This window comes from Lissotriton vulgaris, chromosome 7 (assembly GCF_964263255.1).
Source record: "Lissotriton vulgaris chromosome 7, aLisVul1.2, whole genome shotgun sequence".
In the NCBI taxonomy this organism is placed as follows: Eukaryota; Metazoa; Chordata; class Amphibia; order Caudata; family Salamandridae; genus Lissotriton; species Lissotriton vulgaris.
The window spans coordinates 104,857,265-104,871,203 of NC_141695.1; the positions used below are offsets into that span (position 1 = coordinate 104,857,265).

At 43.5% G+C, this 13,939-nt stretch overlaps 1 protein-coding gene across 1 annotated transcript in view; it reads right to left on the reverse strand.

Annotated features, from left to right (window-relative positions):
* Positions 1-13,267, reverse strand: part of LOC147700914 (killer cell lectin-like receptor subfamily B member 1B allele A) — a 382,529-nt gene extending 369,262 nt beyond the window's left edge. The window contains exons 1-2 of the mRNA XM_086929771.1: positions 13,126-13,267; positions 1,768-1,866 (exon numbers count right to left, since the gene is read on the reverse strand). Coding sequence (XP_086785897.1) covers positions 1,768-1,866; positions 13,126-13,210 — 184 coding nt within the window. The 5' untranslated portion in view covers positions 13,211-13,267. The remainder of the gene's footprint in view (positions 1-1,767; positions 1,867-13,125) is intronic.
* Positions 13,268-13,939: the final 672 nt, after the last annotated feature.

Below are 13,939 nucleotides of genomic sequence, written 5' to 3' on the forward strand. Positions count from 1 at the left end.
GTTATATGCATCAGAGGTTTCCCTCAATAATATCAATGTATTGCAAAAACAGAAGTCCAATCACTAAACAAAATAACACGTACAGGCTGCTAGTGTGATAAAAATGAAAATTATTACTACATCTAATGATGTCAAATGATCAATAAGAACGTTCCAGATTAAGTACCTAAAGATAAAATAATATAGGCGTTCCAGATCCTCTATCAATCTTTTGAATTCCTCTACCACCCATTCCCAGATGGTGCTTATAGGCTTTATTTTACTAAATATATATTAGTCAATTCCTAGGAGTCCTCATTTTCCCAAATACCAACCCATACAACCCACCCCATATTGCTAAGTGCCTTTGGCACCCACCAAATCCTCAGAGAAGCTTGGGTTGCAAACACCAGGTGTACAGAACATTTTTCAAAATTAATTCTGGACCCAAGTCAATCTTCCCTTGTCCATTTATAGAAGTACAAAATGAATGGGGTCTTGATCATTTCAAATAGTGGAACCCTGTCCCTTACCAATGCCATATGTTTTCCATAGCATATATAGATAAACTTTGGTCCACCAAGTTGTGAAGTGGGCATGGTCTGGGATCTCCACCAATGTGCTATTGTCAGACGGGCACCTACCAGCAATTTGCTAATACGTTTTCTGCTAGGTGTAGCACTCTACTGTATCACCCAGAATAAAAAATGTGAGGTGCAAAGCAATCTCTAATCCTGTAATATCCTTATTTTTTTTTATACTCAGCTGTTTATTTTATGAAGTAAAATTAGACATTCTTAAGTCATCAGTGCACCATGAATCCTGTAAGCATATGAACATTTGCTAAATCAAATTCAATTACTAACTATTTTCTGATGCCAGCTATTTTCCATTATATAAACTGCAATACACAGTTTCTAGGAGGTAGGACAGTATCTGAAAAATTATTGTTGATTGATTGGTTAGGCATGGCACCTGGGTACAGAGAGCAAAGATCTAATAATCCAAGCCTATTCCCTTTCTGGATCACAAATGGAGACTTGGGATTTATGTTTGGTAATTAATATGAGTCCTTTCCTTCCTTCCCATTCTAATTTAATTAGCAAATCTCTATAGTATTAGAGTTTGGATTATAAGGGCCTAAATGATGATTAAGGGCCTGAGTTAGAGTTTGGATTTATTCCACTTGCAAAAGGGAGGATGAAAAACCCATCACAATTGTGATGGCATACTGTCCACCAAACTCTAAATCAGGCCCTATATATAATGGTAGACCATTTGGTAGCAAGAGTTAATCTATCCGAGATATCCTTTATTTCACTGGTTTTCTTGTGTGTGTCCTGGTGCATCAGCTTTGGCTGCCTTATCCCTCATCAGTGCCTCTAATTAGCCATGATTTTAAAGATGTTTCTTTATGGGACTCCTTTTCCCAGACCTCCAAATATTTAGACTGCCAATTCTTCAGTAAAGACCAGATAGCTGATTGATGCACCACCAGCAAGGGACTCCCACTTGTAAACAAACTGCAGTAAATATCTCTGGTCAGAACATGAAGTTACAAATTAATATATCTAAGGCATGGAAAATGTCAAATATTTTCAGCTGTTAGACGTTATTTGCTACTTTTCCTCGCTCATCAATAACAGGTGCTCTTTGTTAGTCATGGATGAGAATCATACAATATAATCATGCTAGTGTGTGACCTTGAATTATTGAATGGAGCTCACAAATGACAAAACCATCCCTAGTGAATCGGCGATCAAAAACTCTCAAAAGTTCAGTACTTACCCCAAACACCAAATCCTGCGATAGCAAGGACAGCAATTATATGAAGCCCTCCGCTGATCCATAGTGTGCGTCTGTGCCAAGTGGGGCATTGGGAATCACCTGTGAATTAAACGTTTGAGAAAGTAAGAATACATTGTTCATTAATGAATATGCATGGAATAATCCCTTTAGGCTCTAACTTTAAGAAAACACACAACTAAGTGGAGATGATATAGGATGACCCCATAATTGATCCCATCCTATCTACTATCAAAATGTCAACAAAATAAGGTTCAGGGTGCCCTCCTCGAGATAAGGGCAAGTGAACGCTATGAACCAAAGAGCAGAGCATCATTTCAGAATACTTCATTATCCACCACCAGGCAACCATCAACACATGCCATAAATGGGCGATGAGAACTATGCAGCAAATGCTTGCTTGCTGCTGGCAATGCCCTCACACGTGATAAGAGCTACCTCTAGGATATATGAACCAGCTTTATCACTGGGGAATCCTTCATAGGCCACTCTGCATGTGAGTGGGATGCGTATGCCCAGACGTGAGTCCCGTGCATACTGTGTCACTGGAACCAGGCTGAACCTGGGTGATGAGCCAATCACTTGCCTGTGTTCTGGATCAGTAAAGACCTGGCTTGGCAGTTCAGGCTGAACTGTTCCAATTGGAGCAGGGTCAAGGCTGACTTGTTTTTGGCTGGGTCCAAACTAGGGTTGACATCGACTCGTGCAAAAAAACAATGGATTGGGATGCAGCCCGAGTGATTACTAGTGGCTAAGATTAATTTAAGTATTCCATCTATCACTGTTTTCTATACTGTGTGTCACTCAGCATGGCAGAGCATTGGGAATGGACCAGCTAAGCTTCTTTTGAGGGTTTTTGAGATGTCATTTACTTCTACTCAGCAGACACTGTAGCAGCCCCTGACATAGTCCATTGCCAATGTCACAGCCAGAGGTTGAGACATGCAGTGGTGTTGGAGCCATCTATACTTAGCGCTGTAACTGAAATTAGTTTTGCTGAAGCCGTGCCATATCATTTGACCTATTGCAGTTTTCTCAAAATGCTAAAGAACCGTTCTAAGGTTTGGTTTTCTACTTTATTATCTTTACCTATCCCCAACTCACAAATGTATGCCTTTAAAGAATCCCAAACAATATGGGAGGGAGCAGTCCTGTAATTTATTGCCAGATATTCTTTTATCTCTGTTTTTCAGAATAGCACCCACTTTTCTTGTAAATATTGTTTATTTAGAACACAGCACCTGGGATGAACTAAAACTTTCCCTAACTCAACCGCAAGCACTATCATTGCGTGATCCGAAAATCCATTCATTGATTGCTAGATATCAGGGTCTTAGACACCTGGAAGAAATATATATGGGAAGAAGGGCAACATCTGCCCAAAAAACAGATATACTCCATTTTAGTAGGGTACGTTGGATCAATTAATACTAGGGTCTTACTATAATTTTAAATAACTTTAAAAGTCTTTGGTTTTAATTGGCTGTTGGGTTTAACTGAAGAATCAATCCTAGGGTTTTGCAGGAAATTAAAATCTCCCCCTCTAATTAATTCACTGGGAATTCGTATTAGTGATTGAAATAATTCTTCATACAGCTAAGCATTATCCTCAACTGGGGCATACATGCTAACAAATGTGAAGCCTCTTAACCACAACCTGCACCTCACCAGTCATTTTTATCATTTTCAAAATTTACCACTTCTGCTTCAAATTTTTTACCCAAAAAATCGCAGTCCCCCAATGTGCTGCATGGGAAGAGGAGAAACCACGCTATGCTGCCCAGGATGTAAACATGGAAAATTCCACTAATTTTTCCACCGGTATATGAGTCGTTTTAATCCAGGTTTCAATAGCCTGCATTTTCTTTTTATTATGAAGGCCATTAACATTCAGAGAAACCACGTTAAGAATATTCTTCTTCTTATCTTGTAACACTATATATTACTTAATCATTGAAAGTCCAGTTATAAAATAAAAATCTGAATTAAATAAGCCATCTAGCATATGGAGTGAGCCCCTGACGCTCTGCTTATTAACAGAGCACTCAGCACAGCAATATTGCCCCCAATTAATAAAACGTATTGTATTCATTTATCAAGACTTAGCAGTATTAAATTTACCCCCATTATTCCTTGATGCATGTACTAAATTATGCGGGCAGTTCTAATCACGAAATTGAATTTGAGGATTGATTGTAAAGATGGATCTCTTTTTAACCCCTTGCTCCCAATTCCCCCACTCCACCACCAAACCACACCCCCTTTAGCATGTGCACTCTCCCTTCCCGAAAGCTGTGGTGAGTGGTTCGCCATCTCACTCACACCTGACAAGCTTATCCCCCTTCAAAACTGGCACCTTGACCTTGTTTATTAAGAAGTCCCCCTGGCCTTATTCAAAGAAAGCTTGATCAGGTTAAACGGGAACTAAGTAAGGCATATTATCTAAAATGTGAAAACTTAAATCACACTTATATGCAAAAGGTATATGAAGAAAGCAATTTCACAGGGAGGTACCTTGCATGGCAGGCTCAGGAACAAGCTGTGAATAATCGGATAAATGTGTTGAAATGCCCTGTTACCGGCATGTGGAGCAAGGATTCGGTCAGCATTGGTGAAATAATGTAAGGGCATTATAGATGTTTTTCTTTTTAACTTTTTTTTTATTACCAACATTGCACCATATATAGACATATTTGTAGACAAAAACAATCGATTATTAATCAATCAATCAAACATTTGTAGAGCGCGCTACTCACCCGTGAGGGTCTCAAGGTGCTGGAAGGGGGGGGGGATGAAGCAGCTACTGATCAAAAAGCCAGGTCTTGAGGAGTCTCCTGAAGGTCAGCAGGTCCTGGGTCTGTCGCAGGTGTGTGGGGAGGGAATTCCATCTCTTGGGGTCGAGGTGAGAGAATGATCTGCCACTGGTGGTCGTTTGGCAGATGTGTGGGACGTTGGCAAGTGCAAGCTTGGCCGAGTGGAGATGGAGGTTCGGGGTGTAGAAGGTGAGACGTTTGTTGAGGTATGCTGGTCCGGCGTTGTGGAGTGCTTTGTGAGCTTGGGTGAGGAGTTTGAAAGTGATCCTCTTGTTGATAGGGAGCCAGTGCAGTTCTCTCAAGTGGGCGGTGATATGGCTGTGGTGAGGGATTCCAAGGATGAGGCGTGCGGAGGCGTTTTGTATGCATTGGAGTCTTTTCTGACGTTTGGCCGCGTAGAGGGCATTGCCATAGTCCAGCCTGTTGCTGACGGCGGCTTGGGTGACCGTCCATCTGGTTTTGGTGGGGATCCATATGTAGATCTTGTGGAACATGCGGAGGGTGTTGAAGCAGGAGGAGGAGACAGCGTTGACTTGCTGGGTCATGGAGAGCGTTGAGTCCTGGATGAATCCCAGGTTGCGTGCGTGGTTGGTGGGCGTCGGGGCAGCTCCCCTTGTGGCCGGCCACCAGGAGTCATCCCATGCGGAGGGGGTGGAGCGGAGAATGAGGACCTCCGTTTTGGCAGAGTTCAGTTTCAGGACGCTGGTTTTCATCCAGTCTGCGACGGCCTTCATTCCCTCGTGGAGGTTGGATTTGGCGGTGGTCGATCCCGGATCCTTGGTCAGAACAGCTGGGTGTCATTGGCTTACGAGATGATGTTGAGGCACTGTGCTCAGATGATGTTGACAAGTGGTGCTATGTAGATGTTGAAAAGTGTTGGGCTGAGGGATGATCCTTGGGGTACGTCGCAGGTGATTGTGGTGGCTTTGGAACAAAATGGGGGAGGCAGACTTCCTGTGTTCTGACGGTGAGGAAGGAGGTGATACAGTTCAAGGTTTTGTAATGGATACCTGCATCGTGGAGGCGAGTGCGCAGGGTGTGGTGGCAGACAGTGTTGAATGCGGCCGAGAGGTCCAGGAGGATGAGGGCAGCGGTTTCACAGTTGTCCAGCAGTTTCCTAATGTCGTCGGTGGCGGAGATGAGGGCGGTTTCGGTGCTGCGATTGCTTCGTAAGCCGGATTGGGAGGAGTCCAGGATGTGGTTCTCCTCCAGGAAGTGGGTCAGTTGTCTGTTGGTGGTCTCCTAAATGACTTTCGCCAGGAACAGGAGAAGGGAGATGGGTCGAAAGTTCTTGAGGTCCTTTGGGTCCGTCTTGGGTTACTTGAGTAGGGCGTTGATCTCAGCGTGTTTCCAGCTCTCCAGAAAAGTGGCGGTCTCGAAGGAGTTGTTGATGATCTTTCAGAGTTGGGGTGCAATGATGGAGCTTGCTTTGTTGAAGATGAGGTGAGGGCAGCAGTCGGAAGGTGAGCCGGAGTGGATGGTGTTCATGATTTTGATGCTGTTTTTGTCATTGACGTTGTTCCGGGAGAGGAGGAGGTCAGTGTGTTCGGTGGGCGTTGATTCACGGGGGTAGGCGTCTGTTGTCGGTGTCTGGGTGTCGAAGCTGTTGTGGATATCTGCGATCTTGCGATGGAAGAATGTGGCCAGGAAGTCGCAGAGTTCTTGCGACGGTTGGATGTCATTGGAGCTGGATCTAGTGGTGGTGAGTTCTTTCACGATGCTGAAGAGCTCCTTGCTGTTGTGTGTGTTGTTGTCAGTGCATTCCTTGAAAGAGGTACTTTTGGCAGATCGGATGAGTTGGTGGTGTTTGAGTCGGGCGTTCACGAGGGCTGCGTGGTTGTCTGGTGTCTGGTCGTGGCGCCACTACTTCTCGAGTCTTCGTCAGGTTTGCTTGGAATTCTGGAAGTCGGTGTTGAACAAGATGGCTCTTGCGTCGGTGCGCCTGTTTGAGGGTTTCCTGATCGGGTGAGGGTGTTGGCGCAGTCGTTGATCCATTGTCTGAACTTGTGAGCCACTGCGTTGGTGTCAGAGGGCTCGGATGGAGGGTTTCAGGCAAGGGTGGTTAGGAGCTGGTCTTCGGTAACTTTGTTCGAGCTGCGGAATGGGATTTGTTGCGGTTGGTTGTGTGCAGTGTGTTTCTCGAAGGAGAAGTGGATGAAGTGGTGGTCGCTCCAATGGAGTTTGGTGGTGTGGCTGAAGGTGACGTGGTTGCTGGCATAGCAGATGGGGTCGAGTGTGTGTCCGGCGGAGCGGGTGTGTGTCGTTACGAGCTGTTTGAGTCCGGTGTTGGCGAGGTTGTCGATCAGGTTTGTGGAGTTGCTGTCATTGGTGTTATCAAGGTGGAAGTTCAGGTCTCCGAGGAGGATGTAGTCTGTGGAGGCGAGGGCGTGCGTGCTGATGAGGTCAGGGATGGAGTCTCTGAACTGTGGTCGGGGTCCCAGGAGTCTGCAGACAAGGGTTCCTCTGAGTGTGGTGTTGTGATCTACGTGGATCTGGAAGTGTAGGTGTTCAGCCATGCTGATGGAATCATCGGTGTTGGTTGAAAATCTGATGGAGTTCCTGTGGACCATGGTGAGTCCTCCTCCTGGGTTGTTGTTACGATCCCTGCGGGTGATCTTGTAGCCGTCCGGGATGCCAATCGTTATGTCAGGCGCTGAGGAGGCATTCATCCAGGTCCCCGTCAGGAAGGCGACGTCTGAGGAGGATGAGTCAAGAAGGTCCCAGAGTTTGACGGCATGCTTGTGAACTGAGCATGTGTTGAGTAGTATGCATCTGAGATTGTTTTGGCCTGTCCCGGTGGGACGGGTGGGGCATACCAGTGTTCGTTGGCTGGTGAAGCTGCAGTGTCAGCAGGTGGAGGGTCCGTGGGTGTTCTTCGGGGTGGCCTGGAAGCAGGTGGTGGATCGGCTGGCATTGAATGAGGGGAGGGTGTAGGTGTCGTCGCGGTGTGAGGTGTCTTGGCACTCAGGGGCGCCATGGGGTCTGGCACTGGGCACGGTCCAGGTTCGGACGGGCACAGGTGGGCTTGCCTTAGGCGCACCATCACCGCTCCTGCGGTCGGCATAAGTAGGGGAGGGGGCGGGTGCAGAGGGAGGGATCAGGGGGTGGGGCCGCAGGGGCAGCTGCGATGGGAATTGACGAGGCAACAGTGAGGAATGCGGGGAAGAAATCAAAAAGCACAGTGAACACTACAAAATAACGAGGCAACAATGAGGAACAACAATACAGACCAAGGGGAGATTACTCTACAAAACCAGGTGCACAGGGGCAAGAAAGAACTGCAGCGCAGGATTGGGCTGCTGGCTCGAACCCTGCTCGGAGGGGCTCTGCTGTGGAACGACTGGCAGGTGGAGCTGCAGGGGAGCGTGCAGGCCTTGAACCAGGGGTTATGCATTTTGAGTCCCTTGAGAAGTTTCTTCAAGAACAGTAGATCCCAGCACCATCTGAGATTGAGAGGGTACATATCCTGTGCCCCTTCTCTAAAGAAGAACTTATGGAGGTTATTAGGAACCTTCACAATGGCAAAGCCTGTGGACCAGATGGTCTACCAGCGGGATTTTTTAAAGACTTCTCAGGGGATCTACTTGAATACTTTCTACTGGTTGCCAATACAATGGTAGAGGGGGGCCCAATACCAACGTCATTTCACAAAGGGAAGGTAGTAAGCTTTTTAAAAAAGGGGAAGGATGGTGACGATCCTAACTCATATCGTCCAATTACATTATTGAACTCAGATTATAAAATGATTACAAAACTTTTAGCTAACAGATTCAACGCAATAGTACAAAATCTAATCCATACTGATCAAAATGGCTTCATAGTAGGGAGACAGTTAGGGAAGAACACGCACTATTTAACCGAAGCACTAGATTACTTTGAGACCAAGAACATACCGTCCCTGGTGCTCTTGCTGGATGCATAGAAGGCATTTGACCTTGTGGTCTTGGAGACATTAATTTGCATCTTGATTAGATGTAGCATAGCCCCCCCGATCACGAGGTTGATACAAAGAGTGTACCAAAATGCAGAAGCCAACATTTTTGTCAATACTACGGAGGTCAGGAAAACCAGTGTGTTGCGAGGGACCAGACAAGGCTGCCCACTATCCCCTATTTTATTTGCCTTCTTCATCGAGTCATTGCAATCCGAGACAATGAAGCTATTTGCCCTCCGTGCCATCTATGGGGAAATGGGGAAAATTAAACTATACGTGGACAACATTATGTTAATTCTCGATTGTGAGATAGGGCATCCAGACGAAAGTTTTTGAGATTTTCGCACACTATGAGGGTCTCGACAGGAATAAAATAAACAAAAAGAAAACAGATATAATACTATGTAAATGTAAGCCAGTCGTTCTACATATAGATATCATCTTGTATGCAAATTCTCAAACAAAAAGATATTTAAGAATGAAGTTTTCACCACGGATTGCGGATCTATACGATTGAAATTTCTCCCCGTTGCTTTTAAAAATACAGGATTTATTCTCACGCTGGAACTCTCTTCCAATAACCATTATGGGGAGGGTTTTGTTGATTACGATGTCAGTCCTCCAGTTATTTAGTTTTTTATTTTCAGCTATTTCGTGTTTCTTAACTGCATCTTTTTTTAAAAGATCGAATCCATGTTTACGTCCTTCATTTGGAAAAATTAAATCGCACAAATTGCATTAAGCACTTTATATGAGGATGTGGCGAAAGGTGGGCTAGCACTCCCTAATCTTAGGGATTATTATTTTGCAAATTTTGCACAATATATGTTTAGGTTTAAATTAGAATCACATACAGGAATATTTGTGAATTATTTTATGCTGTTGATTTGTACAGCGCACCAGATAAGCAATCACATCAAAAAGTCCATTATAAGAGCATGCAGTGGTTTTTCCGCAAACGTCAGATTTTTTTGGGGAAGATATAAAATATGCAATCCCTGTTCTTAACATTGCAACCCCCTTATCCAAACTTGCGAATGAATCAGGGATTTGGTTTGATCTAAAATAGTGCGCAAACGGGCCAAAGCCGGGTTTAGGAAAATTTCTGATGTTATTGTGATGGAAAAGTGTCTCAATATTTCCGAAAGCTATGAGTTGATTCAAAATGATTTCCTTCTTCTTGGCTCCCATAGAATGCTATATAAAACTGTTAGTAAATTGGATCTGGTTCAGATAATCAGGAGTAAAAATCTGGTGCTCGCGCTGCTTGAAGCAAATGTAGATTAGAGGACCCTGCTTCCAGGCAGGTTTCATTAGTTGCAGTGAGCTTGTTCATGTGTGACTGGGGCTAGTGGCGGTTAAGGTTGAAGGAGTCTGGTAACTTCTGGCTAGAGAACTGTTCAGTGGAAAGAAAATTTTAAATTTTTCCATGTTTTAAGTCCTGACAATTCTTTTAAAGGTATGTTAACCTAATGTTTTTTATGGTATAACAATGAGTTATATTTGAATTATAACAGTTGCTTTGTTTTGATTTAACCGTTGGTATTTACAGCGCTCTTGCTTTATAGTCCTCTATAAAAATGCTCAAATGAAGTTGTAACACATTCATAGACAGGACGGTGTCCCCAACAGACTCTTTACCCTTTGTGAATGTTTAAAAACACATTTTATTAGAAGTAATCCATAGGACCACTGCTTACTAATAAAAAATGTAAATCTTTTAAAAAAAAATAGAAACGCATGCCATATTCTTTTCAGGAAAATGGGCTGCATAAAAAAAAACGCTTTATTGAAAAGCAATCACAGACCACCATCCCTGTGATTGTAGCCAATCATATTGGGTCGCAATTTGTGACTTACCTAATGCCTATTAATGACGAAGGTTGAATTGCAACCCATTAAAATTGTGTATTTTGTATACCAACCTACTAGTGTCTAGATCGGATCACTATAATATGAATGCATTCAGCTTGGTCCACAACTGAGGCCCCTTTTACTAAATTCATTCTTCATACTTGACGTTCAGTATTCTTAAATAGTGAATCCTAAGAAATTGCAATTTAGGACCCTAGAGACACTACATAGTGCCTATATAACACTATAATAAATATGGCTTAAGCCTCTTTTCAAAACATTTAATTTCTCCAAAGTTCAATCCTCTGGTTCTAAAGTTCAAGACTCTTAATTTAAATTATTTGACCAAAATCTCTTGTCACTCATTTTGTGAATTTAAACTCTTCTTCGGGCTACCATGAATGGGAATACAAGAGACTGAAAAAAAACACATCCCCCTCAAGCGCAACCCTTTGCCAAGGTACTATGAAAACAGACAGCTGTTTAGAGTATTAAAGCTCTGACTATTAGTTGCTGAAACCTTCACATCATAGGAACACAACAACCTGCTCCTCTGAGAACAATCTCTGGAATAACCACGGTGTGACCAATCTGCTGTTGCGACACACCCAAGCAAAAGGCAGAGCGGCTACCAAAGCTGGACTGATAATGGCCCTAGCCAGGTTCACTCTGTCTGCTGATGGACACAGAACATCTCTCATTTCTGATGTGCCTCAGTCAGTTATCACTCTAAAGCAGGCTTCTCCAAGGAGTAGCTTGTGAGCTACCAGTAGCTCCCCAGCTACCTGTAAGTACTGCTCCTGTGCTTAGCCCACCCGACAAAACTAGACAAAACTAGAAGCTTTTGCTTGGTTTAGTTATTATATGCATACCAATATTGAAAAGCATGCATTTGAGATGAAATGTGAGTATTTTCAGGCGATTTTTTCACAAACTGATGATCGGAGAAAAATGGTTGAATTCACAAAATCTATATTTATATCTGATATAGGAGTGATACGTCATGTGGCGTTAGGGAGACTTGTGTATCATAATATTACCTTGGTGCCAGGGCCATTGCAGCTTTGACTGTTATGTATTACCCACAGGCATTCCAAATTGATTAAAACATTCTTCTTTATTGCTAGCAACATTTCCTGATGCACTGAGGTCATTAATGCTAAGAATGCTAAGAATCGTACATGTAATCGTAGCCCATACGGTCACCGTTGCAACACTAGTAAATTAGTAGCTCAGGAGGATTTTCATTGAACATACATAGCTCTTATTATGAAAAAGGTTGGAGACCCTTGCACTAAAGGACTAACAGAGCAGCTTGAATTAAAAACAGTGTTGTTGTTTTATTTAAATGTAGTGTTATGTTTCACATTAAATATACGTTGATTTGGGATAATCATAGGAGTTTCAATGGCCTCTCGGACTAGAACTCCTGAAGAGGTGGAATGCTATCCTCACTTTGCTAACTTATTCTGAGTCCATTAGTTGAATAGACCTAGCTGTCACATAGTCACAAGCAAAATTATTCCAAGGCACTTCAAGACATACAATGTAAAAATAAAGGCAGTGCTTTCAATACAGCCGAGATGTGAGAATCCCCACGAGATATGAGGATCCCAAAGAGGTTTGAAAATCCACAGGAGATGTGAGAATCTTTGGAAGATGTGAGAATCCCGGCGAGATGTGAGAATCCTGTTGAGGTTTGAGAATTCCCTCCAGATGTGAGAATCCTCTCCAGATGTGAGAATCCCCTCCAGATGTGAGAATCCCCGCGAGATGTGAGAATCCTGTTGAGGTTTGAGAATCCCCGCGAGATGAGAGAATCCTGCATGGTTTGAGAATCTCGAGATGTGAGAAGCCCCATGAGATGAGTGAATCCTGCGAGATGTGAGAATACACAGGAGATGTGAGAATCCCTGTGAGATGTGAGAATCCTCAGGAGATGTAAGAATCCCAGAGAGAGATGTGAGAATCGACGCAAGGTTTGAGAATCCAGGGGAGGCTTGATAATACTCAGGAGATGTGAGGATCCCTGCGAGATGTGAGAATCCCTGCTAGATGTGGGAATCCCCGTGAGATGTGAGAATCCTCAGCAGATGTGAAAATCCCCCAGAGACGTGAGAATCCCTGCAAGATGTGATAATCCCCATGAGATTTGAGAATCCCCAGGAGATGTGAGAATCCTCAGGAGATGTGAGAATCCCGAGAGATGTGAGAATCCCCGAGAAATGTGCAGATCCTCTATGGTGCGTCCAACTGGCCAATTAGCAGAAATAGTTAGAAGAGAAAACAATGGGGACGTAGATCCATAAACATACTTTTAATTGTGTCTCTCGGGTTCGTGCGGGTTTGATTTTAGTTTTTATTACAAAGTTATGTGCTGCTTGGAGATGGGTATTACATTCGAGGGGCATGTGCCCAGCGTTGAAATATTAGTGCTAACAAGACATCACTAAATCGGAAGTCCTACTCTCGCACCATGGCATCAAATGTAAGGCTCCGCCTACAACTGGTTAATTTGGTTTAGATCGCATATATTTCAAAATGTGTCCAGTTTTCCGCTCAACAAGATATATTCATTAAACAAGAAGAATCATCTAATCCAGGCTTAACTTCCAATATAAAACAAACTATTATACATTTAATTTGCAATATAAACCCCCAGTCCTCGACAAGCTCCCTGAAACGGCTTTGCAGCACCGAGCAGCGCTTTAAAAAACGTAATAATAAAGAACTACTTACAGCGCCGAGTTGCTGCTCTCCGCTCTTTGGTGCGTGAAGGAGTCCCAGGCATCTTGATATCTGCGTATACAACATCCCCGGCCATGTCAAGTGTCGACGGGCGAGCTCCGAGACTGGGGCCTGCGATGCATACGTCTCGGCTGTTTCTGTAGTCACAACAGCTGCAGAAAGTCCAACAAGAGGAAGTGTGCCAGCTAAGTGACAGACGGGGGTCGATTGTCGGCACTTACGTAGATTCCTCAGTGATTCCACTTCCCCACAGACTCCGTTCACTACTGATACTTCGACTGCAGTGAAGGTTTTTGAGGGCTGCGGGGAGTGAAAATCATAGAACTAGCGTAAAAATGTATTTCTTAATATATGTTAAAATGTGTGCGTAGCAGAATCCGAGCACTGCACACTTTAAAAAACACACACCGCCCACACAATCACAAACAATAAACGAACCACCACTGAAACCGAAGACGAAGTGCTTTTTGATGTACAGCAAAGAAATCTGTACATATTTGGTGTGGTGAGCTATTTGTAAAGAAACAAAACTTTCGATACATTTAATCTCCTTTGTGATATGTATGCCCAGAACCTAAACTTCTCTTTCCTATTTATCTCATATTCAACCAGAATAAATTTCACATTTGTCGCCGCCAATAAGATTCTTCAAAAGTCAGTTTATTAGTGATACTTATTGTTTAAAGTTTGAAAAGGCATCTTTGTCGCTTGGCTGCGCGTACTTTTCTCCTTCCGATCTGATTTGTTTACTTATCATAAAATAAAAGCTAAATTGCGGAGTGCCATGCCCTGATGTGAACTAGAA